At 42.1% G+C, this 26,542-nt stretch overlaps 1 protein-coding gene across 3 annotated transcripts in view; it reads left to right on the top strand.

The window, feature by feature from the left end:
- Window positions 1–5,471: 5,471 nt before the first annotated feature.
- The window catches only part of MAP2K5 (mitogen-activated protein kinase kinase 5), a 142,646-nt gene continuing 121,575 nt past the window's right edge, over window positions 5,472–26,542 (top strand). Inside the window, exons 1-4 of one of the 3 annotated variants that reach the window (XM_074599577.1) lie at window positions 5,473–5,710; window positions 13,603–13,651; window positions 18,960–19,027; window positions 23,865–23,934. In XM_074599577.1, the coding sequence (XP_074455678.1) occupies window positions 5,576–5,710; window positions 13,603–13,651; window positions 18,960–19,027; window positions 23,865–23,934 (322 nt within the window). In that variant the 5' untranslated portion in view covers window positions 5,473–5,575. Of the gene's footprint in view, window positions 5,711–13,602; window positions 13,652–18,120; window positions 19,028–23,864; window positions 23,935–26,542 lie in introns of all 3 variants that reach the window. The other 2 variants (XM_074599579.1, XM_074599578.1) reach the window with 2 other exon arrangements.

Below are 26,542 nucleotides of genomic sequence, written 5' to 3'. Positions count from 1 at the left end.
ATTGAATGAAACATAGGTATTTCTTAATAGTTGAATGCCCTTAGGCCTTTGGTTTAGATCAACTTTGCCTGAAAGAAAGATTTTGCTTCATATATTATTTACTTTGGCCATTTAATTTAAATTGGTTTTCGCTGTAACTCCTTAATCATGTTCACTACAGAAAACTTAGTTAATGATTCTGAAAGTTGTCTCAGTTTCTTCCTAAAATGTACATACTTATGGAAGTAGATCTCATGTTACGCTTTCTTGGGCTGAATTGTTCAGTTTAAATATATCTAAGAAACAGTGGCAGCTTCGGCATTACAGCAAGGGGAACGTAGAATAAAAATTGTCGTTAATATATTCCAAGTTTATTTAAAAGAATTTTTTAATTTCTAGAAAAGAACAAGATGTTATTACTGTGTTTGCATTTAAGTCTTTAAAATAAAGCATGTGTGCAGTACAACATAAAAATTTGCATTAATGATTGGGACACTCGATGTCAATTACTGACCTTTGTGAATTAGTAAGTGAATAAGTGCAGCTGAAATAGTGGCCCAATGTATCACAAAATATTGTTACTCATAGATGAGTGTAGTTTAACCTTAATTATTTATGCTAATACACCATAATTTTCTAGCAAATGCACTGCAATATGTATTTAGAAAGTAATGATGTCCATGTAGCATGAGAGCTTTCTGCAGCAGACTGTAAGAGATCACGATTTTGTCTGAATTCAAGTTATAAATGATCCAGATTAACGTTTTTAGTGACGAGGTTGTCTTATTGTATATCTGAACAGATATCAAATGTATATCTGTTCAACATTTAAAAAAATACGGAGGAGGCCATGGTCCATTCCAGTGATGGAATACTCTCTTATAATTTAGCCAGTTTAGATGCATTATGGTTGCTCTTTGCTTGGTAAGGTAGAATACATACGGCTTAAGAGTGATTTTATTAGCAATTGCATCACTTTAAGCACAGTTTATGAGCCCTGTTCTAGTTCATTATAAAACCAATTTATTACTTTCACTGATATTAATAATCCTAATAGAATTAAAACTGTAAAACATGATGAAAAGCAATCCTTCAGACAAAAAGTCTGATCAAGGAAACTTTCAAGTTTAAAATGTAAATTTCAAAATAGACCACTTTTAAAGAACACTTGAAATTTTTGAACAAGATTATAAAATACTGCAAAGTCAAACCTATTTTTATTCTTACAAGAAGAAATACCATTAGATATGATTGTTACATGCTTAGTGATTCATGGGCCTGGTTATATACATGCTTTGTGATATATGAATTATTTAGTAAGAAAAATCACAATAATTTTGTTGTTACTCAAGAATTTATAGGTTGACAGAAAAACAATTATGCAGCCCCTGAAGCTGGTCTGATGGGGTACAGTAACATCATTAACGATACACAGCCATTTTTGTTCAATCCAGCCGGTATAGTTTACGTTGTAAATTTTCAGTAACTGTGTCTCATACCTAGCCTTTAAAACATACATAAAACATGCCTCTCATCTGCTTTATTTCAAAACTTGTTCACAATTTAAAGCAAGAGCTAAATATTTGATAATTCAGCCTAAGTAAGTTTGCAGGGTTGTGGGTTTTTTACAGTTCAAGATGAGTTTACTATGAGAAAGAGTTTTAAAAGATCTATTTGAGGCCAGATTCTGCTCCCACTGAATTGAAAGTAAGATCAATTTATTTCTTGGTATTTGGTTCACAAACAATCCTTTGCCGTGCGAAGTGACTGCAAGGGGTAGTGGGAAGGCGTGGAAGGAACACAGCTGGTTTTCTCCAAGTTTTAATGCAGATTTTAAGGGATCTTAATTTATACATGTATTGATCAAGGAGGTACACCTGGGTGATTCTTTCCTGGGAGATGCATTTTAGAGAAGAGTATGTTTACAAAGTCTGGACGTTGTTGACCTACTTTTTTCATAAGCCTAAGGGAATTCGGTTTGCTGCACTCACTTGGCAATCTGAAGATGTGGGAAGGAATAAAAGCTGAATTTCACCTTTGTTATTTTATCAACATACAAAGTTATGTATTAATCTGTTTTAAAAAAACCCAAACAAACATGAAAACATATGCTACTAAAGCAATGATCAGGTGCCATTTTCTCTAGGAAATGAAGAGTATATCCTTTGGTATGTGTGATACCTATCTAGAAACGGGTACAGGGAGCAAGCAGAGATGATACATTGAATTTAGTGAACCAAGGGCTGGCACTTCGGTTCTGCTTCCTCTGTTTTTTTATACGATATTGAATTACATGTAATATAGTGCAGTACTACTAATACAGTATTCCAAAATATTTTTAAAAGTTAAAGCATTGAATAGCTTTTAGCACACATAGCTAACAAATGTTAACTATTTAGTCTGTTACATGGTAAATGCATGCTATTCCGATGTGAATTCTAGTAGTAGTGAGGTTAAAATTTCCCAGAGACGCTCCGTAGGAGCTATAATGAAAACGTAGGACTGTCTGCCTCTATCCTCAGCTTCCTTCCTGTGCCTCGTTTCCTTCTACCCAACGGTCTGAGCACAAGACTTGAGGAAATTAGTTTTGGGTCCTAATCCTGGTTTGTAGGGCGCTTCAACTCCCGATACGGCCCAGTGCAATCGCCATAATTTACTTGCTTTTGTTTCCACTGAATAGTTAGCAATGGGCATATTGCAAGAGTTATTCGAAAAATAGCATGTATGTCAAATGCTGTGTGAAGAGGACTATGTAAGTTCTAAGCACTGCATTTTTCACCCGCATTGGCCTGATTCGCTCCTGAGATTGAGCTCGCACATCCCTCCACCAGTGGCAAGGAAAAGCTCCTAGGTACAGGTCCTGGAACAGGAATATTCAAGAACAGGGCCAGGAGAGCCGTCTCTTTCTTTCCTCCTTTTTATGCAGTTTTGGTAGGGGGACTCAAAACTTCATTATGTGGTGTCTGCGGTAGTGAAAAGATAGAAAATGACTTGTGTTACGTAACTTCCTTTGCAGTGAGAATTAGAGAGGGAAACAAGTAATAACTTATTTCCTTACTTTTGAGGGCCTTGCAAATTATCATGCTAAGCATGTTCCAGGCAACCAGTGGGGTACAGCATTTTTTCCCAACCACTCACCGGTACTCCCATGAGATTCCGCAGCACGGCAAATCTAACAATTCATCTTTTCCTCGAAAACAAACATTTTTTTTCTTTACGTGGCCATCTCCAGATCTCCTCTGTCCTCTCTAACCGCAGTGGAAAGCAGCAGAGAGCAGCAGCAGACTGCAGTGAGACAGTTGGTCTTGCGCTTGTAGCATAAAACCAGCCTGGAAGGAAGTCTGTGGCACTGATGGAAGGTATTTCCCCCACACAAATAAAACCAGAATTTATAGCAGTCATGGGTTTCATGATCCTTCCATAATTTAAAGAACTGATATATTGTGCCTTTGCAGATTTTGAATGTTATGTCATTGTGGATAGACAGTAACTTTGGATATGTAATTGTAAACAGGAAATCCATGCATATTTCTTGCTGACAGCATGTCATCTGGATTCAGTGGAGAAAATCAGACTACTCAATTATTTTTTTCTGTGGCTTTCTGGAATTCCTGAAATTCCTGTGTCAGAAACTTTTTTAAAGAGGAGGTTCTTGGGGCGGTCAAATACTGAACTTTAAAAATATTTTATGATACATATTAAAAAATATCTGTGTTCTTCCTACATAAATTTTCCCCCATCATTGAGGAAAAATATAAAAATAGATTTTGGTGAAGTTCTGTTCTTATAGCAGCAATTCTGCAGGATGACAAAATAAATATTTACTATTTGTTTCAAATGTTGGTATAGTTAGAATGAAAATTTCTTATGAAACATGGGTTTTAAAGAAATACGTGGCAAAACCAAACCTGTATCAAGATACATGTTCTTGATGTGCTGTACTTCTTAAGACAGAAAAACCCTTAAGTTTGATTACAGCTGCATCAACACAAATCAGAATGGGGGATTAAGGTTATGATTAGCCCCGGAAAATCTACATAATATTCATGCAAATTTGGCAGATTGAGTTGGTTTTCCCCATAGTCTTGTAAATGAAAAAGGCATTTTAGAAAAATTGCGGTTCCATAGAAATGCTATGATTTTGTATCCTATTCTTTAAAATTTAATAGAAAATGAATCTGATTGAAATGAACCTGACTGAAAGGTATACAGGGACTGCAGGTAAAAGGTTCATTTGAACGGAAAGATGTCTGTGTGGGCAGCATCGGTCCCTTAGATACTTAGGAGCTGGGGCTCTATTAATTTCTAGTGTAGGAACTAAATTATAAGAAGTTATTGAACAGAGAGAGAATTTATCTCTGCTAATGGCCATTGAAAGATCCTTTTTCTTCTAAAGCTCAAACAATGTAAAATTCTAGTATGAGGAAGCTTGACGATGTTTCAGGAATGAAATCAAATATACCTTCCATTTTTCCCCCCTCTAAATTGATAGTGTAGTTTGTCATGTATGATAATGGGAGAGACTGTGATAAAACATACAGATCGATAGCCTACGATTGAGATTAACGCTCTTCTGCTAAAAAGAACTGCGAAGTTTTGTGCTGCAGACCTGTACGGAGCAGAGAGCCTTCCCTCTGACTTCTGTCAGGCAAAAAGCTTTTTTTACAAAGCTGCACGTAGCGTATCGTGGCTTGTGACTGCGGCAGGGAGCTGACATCACCGTCACGCTCCAACACAGAACCGTTCCTTGCTGCTGCTGAGGAAGTTGGATGTAACATTTTAAGGGTGATTTTCGGATAACTCTTCGATGAAAGGATTTTACCCGGATGTCAGCACGGGAGGTATTTAGCTGAGTATTCTGTAATCTGGAGAATGAGTGAAGAGTGTGACAGCTACTGGCAAAACCGCCCCAAGACGGTGGTTTGGCATCAGCAGGGATGCGGGGAGCGCCGAGTTGTCCCTGCTCCTGCGCCCCGCGTCGCTCCTGGGCCTCGTGGCACTGCGAGGGCCGGGCCGGGCCCCCGCGCTGAGGAGAGCCGCCATGGGCCGACGGCGCGCCTTGGCCACGCGCAGGTTGGTTTCCTTGTGCGTTCTTGTGTGTTAGATGGAATAACCTGAAGACAAAAGCCCCGTGAGTTCTTAAGGGGAAGCGGCCACTGGAAGGGACTCCAATTCATTACCCTGCATTTTGAAGACCGGCGGCGCTGGGCACTTTCCACACTTTGTAATTAAAGCAGGAGTCCGAGCCTGACTCTGACTGTTGTCTCAACAGTGGTTTTCAGTTAAAAGCAGAAGGCGTGAGGGGGAGGGAATGAAAATCGGTGTCTCTGCGCTTTCCGGAGCGATTCCTGCTCGCTCCCCGGGGCGGGCTGTCACGGCGCTGGCGGCCGTCGCCTCCGCTCCCTCCTCCCACAACATGGCGCCGCCTCCCTTCCCTCCTCTTCTTCCTCCTCCTCCGCTTTTCCCTCCTCCCGGCCCCTCCGTTTTGGTTCCGGGGCAGCGAGTCCTTCCTGCGGTCGGGGCGGGGCGGCGCAGGCCCCGCTCTGCTCGGCAGCGGCCGCGGCCCGCCGCAGCATGTGAGCCCGGCGGGGCGGGGATGCTCTGGCTGCTCTGCGGCCCCTCCCGCGCCATGGAGAGCCAGGCGCTGGTGATCCGCATCAGGATCCCCGACGGCGGGGCCGTCGACTGGACTGTTCACTCGGCGCCTCAGCTGCTCTTCAGGGACGTGCTGGTGAGTCCCGGCGGGGGCGGCCGTCCCGGTACGGGCCCCGGCCGCTGCCCGGGAGGAGACGGGGTGGCCGGGGGTGACGCGGCGGGGTCCGCGGCTCCGTCAGCCGGGTCGGGTGGGGAAGGCGGTAACAAAAAACCTCGCTGGAAGGCGAAAGGTGGTGGGGTTTTGGTTGGCTTTTTTTTTTTTTTTTAGGGATGGGCTTTTTGCTGCCTGGTGTCTGCGCCTGGAAGGAAGTTTTAATGCGAAAGTGGTTCTGGCAGAGGCTGACAAAACCCACGGGCCTGGGGCGGCGTCGGGGCCCTGATGCTTCAGGGGCGGTGTTGCCGGTGCAGCAATTCGGGGGGGTTTTGCCCTCGTGTGCAGGGAACATAAGCACCCGCTTGCAGCGAAGCCGTCAGGAGGACCCGAGCGGTGGCCTCAGGTCGCCGGAAGGGTTTGTCCCCTGACGAGGGGGGCTGACCGTGCAGTAACGCCGGGCATGGCGCATCCCGGCCTGCCCGCCTTGGCGCGCTGGGGCGGTCGCAGGGCATCGCTTCAGCGCGATTTAAAAAGTTGTCATTTGGAAATTAGTGCCTGCCCGGCTCAGGCACGGTCACTGTGCGCTCTGCACATGGACGGTGGCTGTACTTGCTGTTGGTGATGTATCTGTTCCACCTCCTTTGCCCTAAACAGCCCTCAGCCCTGGCCTTATTTTCTGCCAATCTGCACATTGAGGATACAAGGATCCTCTGTTCGTTCAGGCAGTGGATATTCTTAATTGCATCCTTAGGCCAAACTAAAATCTAGTCCTTGTGTGTAGGTCGTACTTATTTTCTTCAGGATGCCCTCATCTTTCCTACATAACACATCTCTGCTAGAGACTCCGTGTGCCCTCTAAAGAAAAATCTTCCTATGCCACAGATCATGTGCATATTTAATTTTTTCTCTTGTTATTGATATTGGAGAGAGGTTCTGCAGATCTCTTCCAATGCGTCGCATCTTACTGAGAAGACACGTGGGGATTAAGGGGTTGATTTGCTGGGAAATGTTCGATGTTGGGCCTATAGAAGATTGCAGAGGCAGTTGGAGCGATGGCAGGTGTTCCAGGTTTCATTCTTCCTAACACTTAACATTATGCAAGACTTTCCATAGGTGTAGGAGAGGGAGCAGAACTTTTGACAGATCAGTGGGGTTTTTGGAAGGGGAAGTTCCCCCTTGGAGAGTCCTGTGAGTTTCCAGTGGTTACACAGCAAGCCTGGACAAACCCGCTCTATCCTTCGCAGACAAGCACTGCAGAGCTGAGCCAGGTTTACTCCACATTCTGCTTTGTGTTTTCCATTTTTTTTCCCCAAACAGAGTGGGATAATCACTGATGTTTGGACTATCCTTTGGCATTTTAGAATTATGGGAAATTTAAGTTTGGTTGTGTTACTTAAAAGTAAATAAAGAAATGTTGTCAGGTGGAGGGCATAGCTTTGTGAAACCATTTTGCTTTTTAGTTTTCATCATTGTTGCGTCAGCATAAAAGTAGCCGGGTGTATGTGGGCCTTAAACTTGAGCTGTGTAGTCCGTTTAACAAGTAGGTTGAAAAAAAGTGCTGTTGAAGCTTAAACTGTGTATGCAGCAGGAACCGCAGCCTATGGTTTTCTCTGAGCCTATCCCCTGCGCGTGCTCCCGGAGTCTTCGTTTGGGGCAGCAGTGAGGTATGGGGACTGGTGTCTAAAGCTAGCAGGGGCTTCAGGCAGCACAGCTCTAACTCACTGGTCTGACCGTGTCTTACATGTGAGACTTGGCACCTACAGTTTCTGTTGTAGCTCCTGCAGTTGCTCCATCAGGTTGCAGCTGGGGCCAGTGTATGACTTTTTGACCTGAAGTTAAAATGAACCTGTATGTTCAGTTGTGATACAACACTAAGAGCCAGCACGCCTTTTGGAGCCAGATCTCAAGTAAGCAGAAGTACAATGGTACAGCTGTTGAAGTAGCTCAATAGGCTTCACCCTTATTATTAGTTGTATCAAGGCAAAGTACTTAACTGGGGTCTAGTGATATACCCGTAACCATGCCCTGCTGAGAGGAGTTTGAATAACTGCCTTCAGCGTGCTGAGAAGAGAGCCTGACAGAGCCCTTGACATCTGAAGTGGTCAGTGGCCAATATGGGACCTTCAGGAGCACCCAAAGTCATCAACAGCTGCAGTAACCTCCAGTCACATGGAGCCAATGCTTCCTGAGAGCTGTGACCACTCTAAGTGTGGAAGAAGTGAATGGCTAAGGGAGGACATGTCGGGCATGTCTCAGGTTGGTGGGGACTCTGTTTTTTCACTGCTAATATGTTTAGGGAGGCACTTACATAGGGAATCTGTCACAGAATAGGCATGACAAATCAAAGCAGAGGGACTGCGATATAAGGGGTCATGCAGGGCATTTTTCCTACCACTAGACGGGCAGGTCCTGTGACCGGCAAGCCTCGAGTTTACTTGGGCAAATCATCCCCACTCAAAGGCCAGGAACTGCAGGCAGGCTTGGCTGATGGAACGCTCGTCTTGTTCTGCGTTGCTATTGAAGTCACAGAGAAAAGAGGAGGCTTCTCATTCTTTCCCCTCTGCAAACGATTTTGATGCTTATCTTGGTTGTTTGTTTGCAGCTCTCTGGCAGATCTACTGGACTTCTAAAAATGTGTTTTTCCAGTTATGAGCAGGTTGAGCTTCCCGTTTTGTGGTAGTTTGTCAAGTCAGCAGGTAATGGTTAAACATAACAGGAGCATACATTGCTAGTTTTCTTACAAAATCCCAGTTTCTGTGGTTATACTCGCATTCAGTGGTCATTGATGTCCTTCCCAAACTTCTGCGATGTTTGCGTAGGAAGCTCTGTACAATGAGGCAGCCACAAAACGTTTGGTGATGTCCATTGCCTATGTTGTAGGCACTTCTACCCCAGCCAGGCACAGCTGATGAAGCAAGGAGCGTACTCTTAAGCAGTTGTTTCATTTAGCACAGCAGAGGACTATGAAGAAGTGCACCAGGTGGGTGCCCACGTGTGCTGTTCGCTCTTCTGCGTGGTGCAGGTTGAGATCACTGTGTTAACAGTGTTCTGAGAAGGTGCAGCTGCCGCAGATTGCCTGCGGTTTTCTTCACCCAGCTCCTCTGCAGACGCAGATCCATCTCCAGCCATCTGTACACTGAACTGTTTCCACCCACTGATAGAAGAATATGAATGGTTCCTGGGTTGAAACGTTCCAGCTCTCTGTTGGGTGAAAGTGGATAGATTTCTGCATCAGGTCACATACGTGTTGGTAATTTTCAGTTACCCACTGTTAGGCTATTGCATTGAGTGTGGCAGTGACAGCAGTACCTCCGTCCTAACTGGGAGAGTTGGATTACGCATGGTGAGTCAGTAGGTGATGACACATTTCTTGCCGTCAGTGGAAATCTCAGCTGTGGGGATGACGGGTGTTATGACAGTGTTCAGCTGGGAGTGCAGCCATGCAGTAGTACCATTCAATGATTGTCATTTTCATGTCAAAAATCCTCTCTTGTGGACTGTGAAATGCTAAGAGAAGAAGGAAGAAGTTTAATAAGGTCTGAACTGTCTCAAGGCCCTCGTTTGTCTAACTGATTGTCTTTCAGGAGGTGCCATCACAGTATGCACGTGCGCTTAATTTATCTGGTAACTGCAGAAATTAAATGAAGTAGGGCTCTGTACACTAAAGCGTGGTAGATCTGGCACCACCTGTGGCTCGGGGGGAGCCCCGAGTGTGGTGGGGAGGGCAGGAGTGGGGCCGACCCTGTCTTCTGCTGTCCTCTGCCTTCGCTGTAATTTCCACTCACCTGGTAGGCAATTATAGAGGGCTTATGTGTTAGAGTGTCTATTAAAGATGGCGTGGAGAATTGAGACATTCCCTACGAAGGTAAATTACTGAACAATAATAATCCAGTCAAACCCTGCTGTTTCCCTTGTTGTCCACATATCTCTGAATTGAAGACATGGGAATGCAAGGTACCCCTTTTTTTCTCAGCTCCTGCTGTTTGGGGCACAGTCAAGCTCTGAATAATCCCCGTAGTTTGCCCCGTTTAGGACTGATCTAGCTCTCCACGTGGTGGTGTCCAGAGCACAGCAGGCTCGAGCCTGCTCCACGTACCTGTAGTCCAAGGTGGGACTTGATGGGAGGTACCATCTTGCCTTGAACCACAGAAGCATGTGTGCTCACCAGTTCCAAAAACCATATGCATACCTCCAGATCAGTGGGAACTGGGGGCTCAGGGGAGCCTTAGATTAACTGTGCAGTAAGGCTGTTCTTCCTGCTAAGGTAGGTCCCATGTTCTGCTTTCTATTCAGGAAACCCCATAAAATTATCTTTGAGAACAGTAAGATTTCTTTAAAAATCATTTTTATTAATATAGTATCCCGGAAGTGTGAACAGCATTGTGAATACAAACAAGTGTAGCCTTGGAGGATTTCAGGCTGGCATGCATCTTCCTTTTTCCGAGAAGAAGCTGCGGCATAGAGTCACCAAATATCCTGTCCTTAGCCATAGAATAACCTGTTGGAGTCCAGGAGGCTGATACTCAGTGCAACGCTTTACGCTCTAAATGATAAATTACTTAAATTTCAGCTGCTCTAATTCTGGCTCATGGAAGGGCCTTTACAGGTACTAAACTATGTATTCCAACTGGAAAACCTGGTACCTGCAGGTTGGTGCTGGTGGTTGGGTTGACTTAACAGGACGGTGCTTAACCCGTGGAAGCAGCACTGCTTGTATGCGTTGGCTTAGGCATTTTCTTGATTACTTTCCTAAACGGGACGCTACAAGCTGTTCTTCATAATGTCACTTTAAATACGTTCTGTGTATATCAGCTTTGTAGGCCTGTAAGTTACCAGTAAACTGATTTATTTTAAAGGCACCGCTAAATGAATTACAATAAGCTTATTTATTTTTTTTATCATGCTGTCTAGATTCGTTTGCCCTAACTGTCACTGGAGTGTTTAAGTGCTTGGTGTTAATTCAGGATAACTTCATGATGTCGTACTGAGGTAAAATAAGTTTTAACTGAAATGGGAGTGAGGGCCATGGTTTTAATATTTACACTGTTGTTTAAGGCTGTGCTTTCACATTTTCTGTTTTCTTGCCCGAGAGGTAAGTGCTCCACAGCTCTTCTAGAGAGCAGATTTGATGGAGTTCTTGTTTCAGCTGCCGTTCCCTGTTTATTTGTTTTTTCCTCTTCGTTGTTAGAGGCTTTTCAGTTTTGTAAGATAAAATAGAAGCTATCGTGTGTGTGAGCCCACTTGAACAATGTCTACAAGTCACAGTATTTTATTGCTTGTGATCTCTGTTGTGATAGTAGGAAATCATCACACGTAATCCGTTGAAATTTAGAGTAATCCTTTAAGCTTGGGTCACTGGGAGGTCTGCTGAATGTTTGAGCGTGGAAGTCTTACGTGGCTGATGAAAATGCTGTGGTAACAACAGAGGAATGGTGTGGTGTCCCTCCCTCCCACCTCCTGCGAGGCTGATTTTTCTCAGGTGCATCTATTAAATAGAAATACTGAAAGTTGACTAGAGCAAAGTTTTTGTGACTGTTGGTAGGGTTTTCTTTTTACCTATGGACACCATAACTCTATCTTATGATAATTGTAGTTCTTAAACTCCTGTGCTTAAAGAATCCAAATATATAGAAAAAGTTATTCTGAATAGGAAAAAATATATATAAAAAAGAATTTACCATCACTGTTCCAGTGCTGTCGCAGCTTTGGGAATCTTAGAGCTTGTCCTGGCAGACGTTTGAGGCCGTCAGAACTGTCTCCGAGTGGCTCCCGCACCTCTTAAATGCAGTTTGTAAATACCCCAGAACTGGGGTCCTTTTCTGAAAACAATTTTTAAATCCATTTAGTGGAAGCATCTGTGTGCCCACATAAGAACACTTTACAAGTGGCTTAAATCTAACACAATTAAAGTGTGTTTGCTGAGGAATTTTCGATGTTTAACTAATTTAGAAATAATTAGTTAACAGCACAGTCTTCTGTTTAGGCAAGACTTTAATTTCTTGTTAGGAACAGAGGGTACAGCTTGGCTGGCTTTTGACAGAGGACCGACAGAGCTGTCAAACCCTGGAGAAGTATTTAAACGGAAGAATTTTTGTTAACGTGGCAATGTTTGGTGGGTTTGTGTGCTGGTGGTGTTTGTCGGTTTGTTTTTTTTTTTCCTTTTTTGGCTCCACAAATTTAGAATCTATATCATTAGGTAATCTGTATTGCACATCGTTTGTCTCTTTGTATGCAATTAGTAATTTAAATTACATACTATTGGGTTATTTTAGCATCTAAAATGAAAAGATAACACGAGAAAGATTTAGAAATATTATGTGCTTTCGTTAGATCTGTGGCAATCTTTAGGTTGCTTTTGCTGCTTTCTCATTGTATTAATTGTGTCTTTCTGACGTTGCACAGAATGTTTAATTTCCTGGTTTTAGACTAAATGAAAAAATAGAGAAAACAAAAGTGACAGGACAGTGATCACTAAAGCTTTGATCCAGGGGGGTGCTTAGCACCCCAAGATGCTCACAGTGTACGTACTACAATAAATATTGTTGTTCATTAATTTCTAATCACTTTGTGACATTGTCAGTGGAGAGATTGTCTGACATGAGAAATCGGGCAGCAGGAAGGAAAAAACCATGCTGTGCATTTATGCCGTGCCCTGACATGACATATAGCAGCCTCGCAAAGGCTGACAACAGCACGTACCCTGGGAGGCCAGGATGACTTTGGTCGGAGCAGATATTTTTCACTGAATTTTGAGTAAATGCTGTGTGCAAAGACTTAAACAAAAAAAAAAACCCCAAAAACAACCTCCCAAAAAACCAAGCCACAAAAACCTCTCCTCCTCTCAATTTAGTTGTACAGGAAAATTAACAAAAAAATGCTGGTTTGGATCAGAGATGTGCAACACTTGGAAATGTTGTGTGTGTTTTGTGATGGGCTTGTGTATGTGCCGCTCGTGTCTCCCTTAGGAAAGGGATTGCATGGCATCGTCATAACGCCAGGCTGGAGATTGCCTTCCAGGATAGTACGTCCACTTCTTTGGGTATTTTAACCTTATTGCTTCAAGGGCAGCCAACGTATTTGAATCTGTCTACCAAGTTTTGAAGAAGTTTAAATTCCAATTAAGAATGACAAAGAGCCCTCCAAACTTTCCGTCTTGGATGGCGTGGAGAGCATCTTGAGACTCAGCGCTGCGTTGGAGGCAGCAGCAGGCAGCTCGGCGCGGCTGCTGGGTCCCGCTGCTTTCCCGGGCAGTTGTGGAGTGAAAGCAAGAAAAATTCGTTCAGTCTCACAGTGAGTGTTTTGATTTAGGATGGAAGCCCTAAACCCGGCTGGAGCTGTTTGTTACCCCGTTGTTCCTGAGCTGCAGGCAGGGTGGGAGATGGAGCCGTGTGAGGAGGTTGCCTTGTGGTGGGAAGCAGGACCAGGGCAGGTCGTTCGGAGGTGGCGAGGAGGAATTGGAGTGATGTAAGCGGAAGGACTGAGAGAGCAAATGTGCTTTCTCAACTAAAAAGCTATTCATAAACCTCTCTTTTTATGACTTACCTCAATGAGTTGATGTACATTTTTCTATAACCTACGGACAAAATCGATTCTTTAAACTGCAAGAGCGGACAACACTGACTTGTTTGCAATTATGATTGAGTTATTTGAAAAGAAAAGAGTTTTCCTCAAGGTAACACGGAGAGGAGGGAGAAGAGCACCATGATTTGTACTGATTTGTGTTGTGTGCTGAAAAGTTTGTAATTTTGGGGCAGTGGTGAGTAGCAGGTCTTTAAGTCTTCAGCCTGCAGCTGGGGAGTGATTAAGATGATTTACTGTAGATCATCTCAGGCATTTCCCATTTGATATATGGCTAATTCTTCTTTACGTTTTAGGATGTCATCGGTCAAGTTTTGCCAGATGCAACGACAACAGCATTTGAGTGTAAGTATGACTTGTATAAACTGTCTCCTTTGTCATATTATAGGGCTGACATTTTTTAAATAAATAGTGTTTACATTCGTTATATGTTACAGTTAAATATTTATGCATTAATGCAAGTTTAATGATGATACTGAACTAAGCAATATTTTATTATTTAATCACATCTTGAATGAGCATATTTCTACAATATAGCTTTAATTACCAGCATGACCTTACCATGCTCTTACTCCTCACTGCAATTGTATTGCTCGAATTAAATGAAAAGTATAAAGTACCTGTAGGTCTAAGTTTAAAATTTTAATCCCCCATTGGAAGAAACCAAAAGAGCAGCAGCTTTAACAGAAATATGGTACAAGGTACAGATTTTGTACCAAATATAGCAGCATTAGAAGTTAGTGTTTCCTTTCACTGGAACAAAATGTCTGTTATTTGCAAGAAGGGCTGCTGTGTTTTTAGTTTTCCTTTTTTCCTTCTGCTGGGCTCAAGCTAAATACACCGTCTTCTGTCCCCTGTGCGAGAGCGGGAGGTGTCAATAGTTATTCAGCTGCAGCTCCTGGAGGAGGTATGAGGGCTGCAGGAAAGTGCCACCCCGTTAGACTTGGCCAGTAGTAATAAATTCTAAAAGGCCAGGTGGGTCGGGTTGAGAAGCCGGGGAATATAGCTTCTGTGTAGGATCTGAGCAAACGGGACGTTGGGGTTGTGCGTAACGGCACTTAGAGCTCATGAAGGTGCTTCGGTTATGCTTTTGCTGAGTTAGGAAAGCTCTCAGTGATTGTTAGTGCAGGTTTAGGCCTGTATCTGCTAACATCTATTTCAGCTCTATTCTTTGAACCCTGTTTATTTTTATTTTTGGAGGGATTCCTGGGGGATTGTCTTATCTGGAGAGCAAAGGGGAGTCAAACATCTGTGTCTTAGGGAATAGGATGCCATGCTAGAGTTTTCTTCCAAGTGCAGGAGGACTCTTTTATTATATTATTAATATTTTTTTATTCTGCATATCTCTGTGTTTTTTCTTTGATAGTGATTAAATAGCAAGAAGGAGCTGGAGGGGGGTAGATGTGCTCAATATGAGTAAGGTAGCGATGCTTGAAGGTGAGAGAGCAGACACAAGAAGACAGGGCCTTGTATTCCTATTAGCATTTCTCCCCCTTTCATAGGTTTATGGATAATTCTGCATCTAGATAATCAAAGGAAGCATTGTTTTATGGTCTTCCAAGTACTATTTAGAGCTTTCTACTTTTCTTTTTATATGTTTGTGTTTTTCTCTCCTAAAATGCCAGAAACCTATGAATGGAGATTGTAAGTGTTACTTCTCTGTAGCCTCGACATTTCTCCTGCCCTGCTTTTTAAAACAAGACTTTTAAAGAGAGACCAAGGCTCCAGACCTTGCCTTTTTTTTTTTTTATGATTTGTTAATATTTTTTTTGCATACCTCCCACATCACACATTAGCTTTGTTTGAACTTCATGCACCAGTAGCAGTTGCTGCAATCAGGGCAGTAGCCCATATTAATGGTACCATGTGTAGAACTTTCCTGGAAATACTTATTTCGTTGTGTCTTCTAACATCTGCTTCTGTGCTTTCAGTTCGTGTCTCTAGTCTGTCATTTGCATCTGCACAAAACCATTTCCCCTGCCATTTAACTGGCATCTAAAATATGTTATGTATATTGATGCGTGATTTTTCTGGTTACTCTTTCCGTATCAAGTGCCTAGATTTTACTGGCTTAAGCTTCGTTCTCACCTGCTTCATTGCTCTTCAGATGTGGATAATTGCCATCCAGCGCCGGCTCCTCCACCGTTTGTTTAGTTATTGTTATCTACAGTGTACCATCCATTGCGACTCCTACCTGGGGCTGCACTTCTCCTACTCTTGGACCTTTATGTGGATTTCACCATTGTATTACACATCGCTACAAATAAAATCACTAACAGCATATGGCCTGTTATGATCCTTTTATCCAAACTCTGCCATTTTGTATATTTGTGACACACTGCAGATTTTGGGAAGATTGCTTCATAATATTTGTTTACCATCTGCTGCACTCTATTTGGTATCTTGCGAGGATTTCTTACTCCATTTTAAGTGACATTAGCAAAATCCAGCCAGTACGTAGGATTTTTTGGTTCTACTTTTGCTTCCCTAATGTGCTGGAAAATCGTATTGCTGTGCTCTAGGCAAGTAGAGAAGCCTGAAAATCTTTCTGAACCCATGTGTCATATCTAGCTGGGTTTTGGGCTGTGCCCACTAAAATGTCATGGTAGGATGGCAAAGGATCTCTGCATAGAAATGAGAAATGTTTTTTTTTTTTTTTGCTGTTTTTGCTCTTTACAGGCATTGACTGGCTATTTTAGATTTGGCTTTTTTTAATGCCAGGTAATATTTTCTTTCTTTTCATCAACATATTTTTAATTTATTCTCTTTGTACCACCATCAGGAATTTTGCAGTTCTGAGAACTCCAGAGTTAATTTCTTCATAATAATTTAAAATGAATAATATGTGATTTTTAATTTATTTTTTTTAATAAACATTCTGCAAGTGGGCTCTAAGAGTTTTCCAGCTTGCTCTTTTTTTTTTTTTTCCCTCCCCATTTTTTGGTGGTCCCAGCTGAGTTTGTTCCCTCGGGCCAAGCTTGTTTAACAGCTTTTGTCTCCATGTATTTATCTCTCTCTGTTGTATGTTTCCCCTCTTCTGCATTTCACTCCGATCCCTTCTTGTTGATGCATGGTCTTCCTTGTGTTCACTATTCCAACAGCTGCTTCTTCAGCCTTTCTTACTCTGTTGCACGCTGTGACTGGGGCTTGGGTTTCAGCCAGGTAGTAGTTTTATGTCTCCTCCTTTCTGCCTAAAATGTTTCCAGGCAAGGAAGCATTCAGTTTCAACTCACTAACTCTTCTTAATGTTTTCATCATTCATGACTTGCTGCAGGCTGGTAACCCTAGCAAGTGGTTTTAGCAATCTGGCAATTCACCAGTTAAATTTCCATGAGACAAAGCTCTGTAGGACATCACTGTGCTATCTAGTTCTTCTTCCAGCGTCCACATTTCCAGCGTCCCATAGCTCTCTTCCAGTACATTTTTGAAGTGTAATTCTAACGGGTTTGTTACCTCTTTTTTTTTTTTTATTCTTATTTGTCTCTTGTTGTTTTGCTCTCTCTTCTGCATTGTTTTTTCATTACAGCCTCAAAATTACCTGCTAGTTTTTCAGAGGCAAAATGAACAAAGTCTTTTTTTTTGGGTAATTTTGATTTGTTGACTCGGATCTGTTCCCAGATTCTCTGCAAAAATGGGGGCAAGAGCAAGTTTTCACCCAGGGATGTAATGGCACTTTTTAATATGGATGTGTTGAGTTGTGATTGAGCCCATGTATCGGAGCACATCTACAGAGATGGGGACAGGCAGACACACTGCCTCACCCTCTGCTCGCGTCCTGAGCTGGTCAGGAGCCAACCTGCTCCGGTCCTGAAGCCGTGTAAATGCCCTTGCTCATCTCCAAGTCCTCACCCTTTGGTATTTCGTAGGTGTTTGAAATGCGGTGTCTGTGTTGCTCCTTGAGTTTTCCGGTGCGCGTCAGCTCGGGCAGAGTGCTTTTCCTTTGTAACCGTGCGGCTTTCTGACCGGCTGGCTGGTGGCTTGGAGCACGGGCAGAATTGTTCTGGTCTGTCTGTCCTCGTGTGTGTGGACGTGTCCTGACACACTGAGCCCCATCAGCTTGCAGGAAGAGGTGGGTGTCTCAGGCCTTTTAAATATCCTGACTCACAGGAGCCCATGTGTTTGAGATTCCCCACAATAGATGTTTTCTGGCCAAAAAGGCGTGTGAATTTGGCAACCCTTCTTTGGTATCAATTGGATGTTTTGTTGCTGTTTTACTTTCAAAGTGCTCCCTGTCCAAAGGGAAAAAAACCAAATGTGGAACTGGGCTATACACCAGTGTGCTGCTTTGGGTTTGGTTTTTTGTTGTGTTTTGTGGTGGTTTTTGTTTTTTTTTTTTTTTAGTAAATATCCAAGGAAGATGTTTATATTGCATCAGGCAAAAAATGGAGACAGATCATTAACCCCTCCCTTCTCTCCCAAAGCTAGAGCAATAAAAAGAAATTAACATTTGGTAACTGATTTGGAGGGGAGGGCTCTGTTCCGTCCCTCGGTGCAGCTCTCCCAGGGGGGACAGGGTGGGAGCTTTTCAGGAGGGCCGGGGCAGGAGAGGAGGGGTGGGCACCGCTCCGGTGGGAGTGGAGGAACGGCACGGGGAGCCTCGGTGACTGCGGTGTGTGACATGAGCGTGTTGTTGCACCAGCTGGTGCTAATGGCGGGGATTGAGCCCCCTGGTAAACCCGCACCTGCCGAATCCCGCCATATGTCTTTGGAAAGTCTATTCCTCCTTCAGATCTTCATCTTAATTCTTTCTGAATGCCTTGCTCTGCTGGAGCCTTCTGAATCCTGCTCCCTTTCCTCTGGTTCTCTTTCTACAGCAGCTTCTTTCCTTAGGCCAGAAGTGCCTTGTCCGTGTGTGTGTGGCTGTCCCTGAGCCGTCACCACAAAACCGCGGTCGCCCGGTCACGCTGCTCGTGCCTCCTGCCACCTCTTCAGCCGCAGTTGCACTGGGAACAAAGACACAGACTGCATTTGCTTGTTCACCAACTTCTGCCTTTGTCTAAATCTCTCTGTATAAGTATTGTGGATTTGTGTCCGCTTGTAAGTTACTGTTTTTAAGCCAGCATTGTGATGGCATGAAGGAGCCGAGATGCCCGTGCGTTTGTCCCAGGGATGGGGGCAGAGGGGTGCGAGGAACTTGGCATAGGGCAGGTGAGTTGAGGTAGGGTTGACAGCAAGACCAGAAGTTTTTTTTAGTGGGAGGAAAACAATTTATTTACTTTTTTTTTTTTTTTTTTTTTTTTACGTTTCTAGTAATTGTGATGAAAGAAACTGCCAAAACTTAACTCCATCTGGGAGGATCGAAGCACACTCAAAACTTTACTTTGCTCACGGTGTCAAAAGAATACGTTGATGGGTTTCGGTGGGGGTTGTTATAGCACGTGTGAGGCGCTCAGCTTCTGGAGAGGCTCTGGCAGTAAAAGAACTGTTGAGAGCAAAGTTTTGAGCACTTTGTGCCCCCTTTTTGATGTAATTGTGGTCTTTGTTAATTAAGGTTTGGAGTCATTATACATTATTATTTCAGAGTACCTGGTTACCTGTGTGTAGTTGGCTTAATACATTCTTCGTATTTTTATTTGCTTGTAAAAACCCGACATATTAAAATTATAAATATCCTTCTTCCATTGTTCATGAATGTAATACGTTTCTTTGTTAGATGAAGATGAGGATGGTGATCGGATTACTGTTAGAAGTGATGAAGAAATGAAAGCCATGCTATCCTATGTAGGTACAGTATAATAAATGCTGATATTTTCTGTGTTTATCAGTTTCCGTTTGTGTATTTTTACTTGTATCAAAGTGTTAACATAAGCTGCAGTGTTCACGGTACGATATTCCTGTATTAAGTTCACAGTGCAATATTCCTGGATTAAGTGTAGGTGTTTAAAAACCATGTGACATGAGATATATGGACATACTTGACATTTTTAAAAAAAAAGACTTGTACACTTACTGATCATATTATAAACATTAAGAATAATGCATCTTAATGACTTTTGCATTAGGTATAGTGTAGGCTAAATGGACTATCAATTTCTTGTATTTTTTATGCAGTACTTAAAGTAACGGCTCATTAAAAATGAACCCCTGGGCTCTAAAAATTTTTCAAAATCTACTTTCATCTGGAGACTGTTTCACCCCTCCGAACAGAAGAGTTTCATTGTAGCTGCAGGCTCAATATTCATAGAGGATTTAAAGACGTATCTTCTGTTTTTTAATATGAGATGTATGTGTGTCTGTGTGTGCCTTTCTATACATAGATGTGTGTAAAATCTCTGTCTGGATACCTGTAAATGTGAAATCGGTCTAGAGAAATAAAGTATGCATTGCTTATTGAAACAAAGTCATTTGAATACGGCTTCAGTGTATCTTTCATGTTGCAGATGTAAGTGAAAAAAAAATCATTTAACATTTCCTTTCAAATGAAATTGATAAGCAAGAAAATAACGAATGGGTATTTTCTCTCTAAGCCAGATGGAATGCTGGTTTCTTATAAAGTGCGCTTCTCGCTATGCTAATGGTCTTAACTGGGAACTTATCAGAAATAAGCCCTGTGTAGTACTAGTCGTAGGTGCTTTTGGTGGGACTTAATGGCTTGGTTGAGTTTAGTCCTCCTCATCTGTTCCCTGTTAGCAGAGGACGCAGAGCAGGGACGCGCTTGGATCACCTACATCTTGCCTTGGTTTCTGCTTAATGGATCGCTCTTGGGCACGTATTCTCTAGCATTCGGCAAAACGATGTAGTTTCGGTGTTGTCAACTTAACACGTCAAATTCTCCACGTTTCCTTTCAACGCGGCTCATGTTTTCTAGGCTCCGGGAAGGTTTCTTCAGTGAAATTCTGATCCTTTTGATATCTGCAGAGACTGTACTACTCCTGCACCCCGGTGCCCTTCCCTTGGGAAGGCTGGGGTGGATGCTCATCACGGGGTCGTCTGTTAGCAGATCCTGGGTCAGAGACCTTAGTCATTGCCTACGACTTAGTCCTGGGGTGAAAGAAGTGCTGGTTCCAGATGCTGGTGATTGATCTCTCTGAAACTCAAGGGATTTATTAAATAAGCCCCTCTCGTGCAGTTTTCTTACATGGTGAAACCATTCTATTACCAGTTTGATATTGAAGACCATAAGACAGTTGTGTGAAAGAAAGGAAGAAAAATCTGGCTGCAGTCAAGGGGGTTTTGTGCTTGTTTGGTGGAGTTTTTTTGTTTTGTTTTACATACCTAGATCACTGGTGATGCTTCCCCACTAGAATTCCTCGTGTTTCTCCATTTTCCTTACAAAATGTCTGCCATTTTTGCTGTTAAACTAGAAAACTTGAATTTTCCTGGCACAGTCTTAAGATTAATCATGCCTTTGTAAGGTCATCTTTTTGCTATGCTTCCAAGCTTACTGTTAAAGTTTCAGTACATTAGAGTTATGATTGCTCAACTCTCTGCTTTCCCTTAAAAATTATGGGATGTCTGTAAATGACTTCTTTCTGCTTCAGCAGCTTTTCTTCTCTGAAAATTTTCCCTTCGGTTTTAAACTAGTCTTCTATTTGTGTTGCACCGATGATTTAACTTTCTAACATCCTATAGGTGTCATTTTGGGATATGTTTATAAGAAAACAGATGTTCTTAGCCTACAAGTAAAGGAATGAATCTACTGCAATCTTGAAGAATATAGCAGGGAAGAAAAATACTCATTTTTGAGTATTATGAGGCCTCCAACAAATATTTGGAGGATTAAATAGCTCCCGTTTCTAGGAATTTTGAGATGGTGCAGTTTGTCTCCAGTTCTGCTGGTATTCTCCAACTCTCCAAAACCAAAGTGGAGGGGTTTCTTTCAGTTTAAGAACAACAACAACAAAAAAATAATTCCCTGAGAATACAGATCTCTTCCATGCAGGTATTACACTATAATTGGGGAAGATGTTCTGAATCATGCGTGACCTCTTATCTTTAGGTTCTTTGGTTTCTGAACTTGCCAGTAAGTTATTTCGGGCAGTTCTGGAATTATATTAGAACATGCAGAAATACTTTGCATTATGCCAATGCAAATATTGTGGAATAGTAAATAAAATTATTTTTCTGTTGTGCATTGCGGTTAATTAAAGACAGACATTGAGCAGCAGTGGAGTTGCACTTCAGCTGTTGTCTCGTATCAGTATAAAAAGGCAGTAATTTTTTTGACAGCCACTGATTGGAAAGTTGCTTGCAGCTTTCTGAAAGCAAGGGGTACATGCTCTGGATCAATAACTGGCAAATTTTCCATTAAAAAGAATACCTGAACAATGTTCCAAATAGCCACTGGCATCTTAATTTTCCATGGAAACCTCAAATGCTCGTGTGTGGAGGACAAGTCATTTTCAGACAATTTTTCCAGACTACTTGTTAACAGTTATTGCTGTCCCAAAAGGTTGACAGCTTACATGATTGATATTTCATTTACTTGTCATCACTGTTTGAGTAATGGAGAGGGCCAGGTTTTTTTCCCTCGCTCTCTCCCCCTATTTTATTTTATTTTTTTTTTTGGTAGGAAACAGTCTCATGTATGTTTGGGTTAGTTTATTATTCTAGCGAGTATGTACTAGATGTTTATACTGTGCATATATATATGTGTGTCTTCAGGTCATAGAGTGCCTCTAGTGAAATGATAATGAAGTTTGTTTTTCTTAAGCAATTTTGGCCCCCCGTGGAGCAGGAGATTCTTTCACAGCTCCGTAACTATTAGGTACTGGTGACACGTTTTTATGAAGGGATGTGGTGGAGGATTTGGCGTGTTATTCATCACCCCCCGATACAAAATAAGTCTATGGGATAGTCCTGACTCCCAAAAAACCCCTCGATCATTTCAAAAGTGGGATTTTGTGTTGAATAGCTTTGCTTTGTAGAAGCACAGCGAAAGCATGCGCCACGTGTTAAGACATGGATTTACATGTTTGTACGCTAATATGAATGAGGTACCCCCCTTAAAAATATTATGGTGAGTTTTCTGTGAGGGAAATGCTTTTGGCAGCAGGCGTTGTACTAGAAGTACACACAGGTGGTGTGGCAGGACAGATCCTTAAACCCTCAGCAATTTTCTTCAAAGTAGTTTTTTCACAAAAAGGGAATTTCTTCTTGTTTCTTGATACGAGTGCGAAAAACAGGAGCACTGAAAAACTTCTGTGCATAAATTAACTTTGGTGTCCCTCTAACATCTGGTTACTATAGTTCACACGTTTAATCCCGTTGTAAGAGGAAAGAAAAATGTTTTGTAACATCAGCTAGTTAATAAACTTATGTCTTTTTTAAGTTGCATAAGTGAAAAATGCTTGTGTTATGGGAAGCCGTTGGCGTGAGTGACATACGTGCGTTTGATTTCGTGGAGACTTAGAATTTTTTTCTTGTTGACATCCATTCTTGCCAGTTTGAGTAATAGTATCACAAAACCCTGGTAACAGTGACATGCTGAAGTCTTAGACCACACTCGGCTGGTGAGAATTAGCATGAAAGTCAGTGGAGCTACACTGATTTATGCCATGAAGATCTGGCCAACAGCCAGCGTGTTTGCTTCAAAGATGTTCGGCGGTTGCAAAAGAAACGTGCTTTGTGATGTGCTTTCATTATTTAACACGTTGTGATGAGAGACGCCTGGGTTACAGGGTCTATCTCCTGCCCCAGCATTGTAATGTTAAATGTCCTGTCTGGTGAGTGTTCACCCCTCCTCAGGAGCGAGGGTCAATTATGAAAGGCTAATGAAGATTTAAATTTATTAAATCCAAACGTTTATTTCTTGATTTAATTCCACTTTTCATCCTCATCCTTGTGCCACTTCTCAGGCTTCGTTATACCACATGAAATATTTTCTCTCTTCCTGGGTCTGGGATGTTTTCAGATGCTTTTATATCCCTTTTTGTCCGTTCTTGGCCTTCCTTTATGACTAAACTTGCCCTGCCCAGATCACTCCTGGCAGTCCCTGGGGAGTCCGAGTGCCGTGGTCCAAGGTCTCAGTATGTCTGCAGTGGTCTTCTTGTTTTGCATACCCTACTGTGCGTTAAATTTGTACTCTTAAGGGAATGCACCACATCTCAGCTTATGTGGGATGTGGCCCCGACTGCCCTTACTGTGCTTCATCGCTGCAAATTCTTGGGTAGTTTCCAGATTCTTTTCTCCCTTGGAGTTTTCCTAATTGCACAGTTTTTTGACTAGATCTACAGCATTTCTTTGTTGCCACGTTTGACTGGTTTTCTCGGCATCTCCAGGTGTGGCAACTGCTGTGTTTGCTGCAAATGTTTCATTTGCTCAGTCTTCTGAAGCATTCACAGGTTTCAGGTGGGCCTGGAACTTGCTTTGCTGAGCCACTAACAGCTCCCTGCGCTGGAGTCAGTACCGTGCTGGGCATCGCAGCCCCTCGCTTATGTTCCTCCCCACCACTTTAGTGTGTGAGCATTGCAAATGGTAAGAAAGCATTCTAAAGGCTGATATGTGCTACGGCATTTTTTTTTTTTTATAGTAAAATACATTGAATTAAACAATCCATGAGTGTTCTTACTACTATTCATACATTACTGAGTAATCTCTTTCTTTAATCTCTTTGCAGTATTACTCCACTGTAATGGAACAGCAAGTAAATGGACAATTAATAGAGCCTCTACAGATATATCCAAGAGGTAATGCTTAACAAATTCTAATCAACAATGATGATATCAGTAAACTGTTTCATCAACAGTTACGTTTTCGGGAGTTTTAAATGCACATAACATGATGTTTACCTCTTAATTTGGATAGAAGAATTCATTATTGTAGGGAGTGTAGAGAAAACTACATTTATTGCATATAAAATAGCTAATTTACTTGAGTAAATTAGACTAACAAGATTCAGTTTGCCTAGTACATATTTATGTACATTTAAAAAACTCATTGGTGATGGTTCTGCATATATTCAAACCAAAGCAGATGAATAAGTGAAGTTTTGGATACTTAGGAAAATTGGGCTTTATTAAGCTCTTCTAATATCATTAATCAGTCTAACAGACTTGGGGAATCGGACTGTCATTGTTCATGTTGAAAACGGGAGCGTGTCTGTCACAGAGGCTCTATCCGTGACACATTTTATTTGAGATTTGGGCACTTAGCAGTGGTATCAAAATGATCGCAAGTACTTTAATAGTTCTCCTGAACAGGGAAAGTTGTAATCAATTATGTGGGCTGAGGCAATTAAAAAATAGGTCATCTACATCCTGAACAAAAATCCGTAGGCAGCTAGTTAGGTTTTTGGGAATGCACTGCTCTCTCTGAACTCAAATAACGGTTAAAAAAAAGCCTTAATACATTACATAATTCCACTGATTCATTCAGACGCTCTCACTATCCAGCCTTTGAATCTCTGATTCTTAATTGATGAAACGGATAAGGTTTAAATTCTCCAAGTAAATCTCCCAGCAATAAATTAATTGAAATAATTAAAAATTAAACTCTTCTCACTTAACTGATATTATACAAATAATCATACTATGAGTTTCCCAATTAAACATTCTAGACTTCCATTACTTACAACTCTCTGAAGTTTGAATTGGGCAATTAACCAACAGCCTTCTCAAACACATGCTAATAAGGTCTCTAAAGGAGGCTGAGATTCCTGGTAGTTTAGTACACTCCTACGGAAAAGAGACTTGAGTTCCAGGGGAAGACAGAGATTGTGTTGTTTATGGTAGAGGCTAGTGGGATCCGCTTGAGAGCGGGGGACTCCCAGGTATTCGGGCTGCAGGACTCCCGGGCAGTCAGCAGTCGAGGTGTGCTCTCCCGAGAGGCGTACGAGGACAGCTGAGGAGGGAAGCCGTCTTCTGCTTCTTGTGAGGGGCTCAGCCTTTCTCCTGAACCTCTTTCTGTAGAAGGCCATTTAGTTACTGACGTACACGCTGCCGTCTAAAACCATGGACCACCACTTGCAAGAAATAAAATGCTAGGCTTTCCTGTGGCTTGGAGAAACTGATGGAGTGGGTGATCCTAGTAGGTGGGGGACCCTTCTTGGAAATGCCAGGCAATTAGATATATTTCCCCATAAGCAAACAGTTCAAGGAAGTTGTGACAGGAGGTGCTCAGTAGCTGGCACGCCTGAGTGTTTAAAGGGATGTTTTGACATTACAAATCAGGCTTAACCACCTTCTAGATTCTCCTTTTGTCGTTCCTGAAGAACGAGCCAAATAGATTCCTACTCCTGCCGCTGTTTCCTTTTTCTATTTGCTTTTCATCCAAGGATAATCTTCTTTGACTGTACAGGTTCAGAATTCATCTCCATGCTGCTGAGGATACAATTACCGTGTGTTAGCTCCCCATTTTCACCATTACCTCGACTACCTGTGTGTCTGCTCCTATTTCCTCATACGTGTCTTAGCACTTACTCCAAATTGCTTCAGAGCTGAAATGCTGTTTCATCTTTCCAAATCACCTTCTTAAGACATCTTTTCTTTTTAGGTTACAGTTTTAAAGCTACCCTGCACTTCCTTGATACCCAGACTGCCTCTAAGTTCTGCTGCTGCTCTTCTGCAATAGCAAAGAGAGTGTGCTTTCCTGCGTTCTTTTTTCTGTCGTCTTGTCCTGCCTCTCTAATGAACATCCCAAATTTTGTTAGCACAAGTGCTTTTCTTTCGTGCCCTCTTGGTCATGTCTTTCTACATATTGGAGTTTAGAGCCCCGTCAGTAACGTGCAGCTTTTCTGCCTGTAATTGAAGGCTCTCCCTTTTGAAGAGCTTTCTTTGCCAGCCCAATCTTCCTTTGACTCCTTTTCCCTTTCCGCCTCTCCTACTTCTGAGGAAGCCTCCCAGTTGCCGTCTCCAGTCCGCTTCCGAAAACTCGTGTCTTCCGTAAAGCCTGCTGGTGGTAAATGTCCATGTGCCATCCTGTGTTACCTTGGCTGTGCTATATTCATTTGGTGATGGTGTAAAGGTCTTTAAGGGGAAAAAAAAAAAAATGTTATTTTGTCTATTGTTTTAAAAAATGCATTGTTGCTGTCTAGGTAGTAAGAGCTAGAGTTCTTTTTTCATACTGAAAATAAACCTCTGGGTACGTGTGTACATAAACAAGAGACATACATGTCTCCTGTCTATGTTATACACGTGCCATCTGTGGAACGCAAGGTGACTATACCATTCAAATATATATAGTACAAATGGTATTGCTTTAATATCTTGTTCAAAATGTTGATTTTAATCTATTTGAAAAAATATAATATGCTTTCATATATTTTAGAATAGTTTATTGGTTTGTGGTAGGTTTTTT

The sequence above is a fragment of the Larus michahellis genome, chromosome 9 (assembly GCF_964199755.1).
Source record: "Larus michahellis chromosome 9, bLarMic1.1, whole genome shotgun sequence".
NCBI classification, from domain to species: domain Eukaryota; kingdom Metazoa; phylum Chordata; class Aves; order Charadriiformes; family Laridae; genus Larus; species Larus michahellis.
This window is presented reverse-complemented; position numbering and strand designations above follow the sequence as displayed.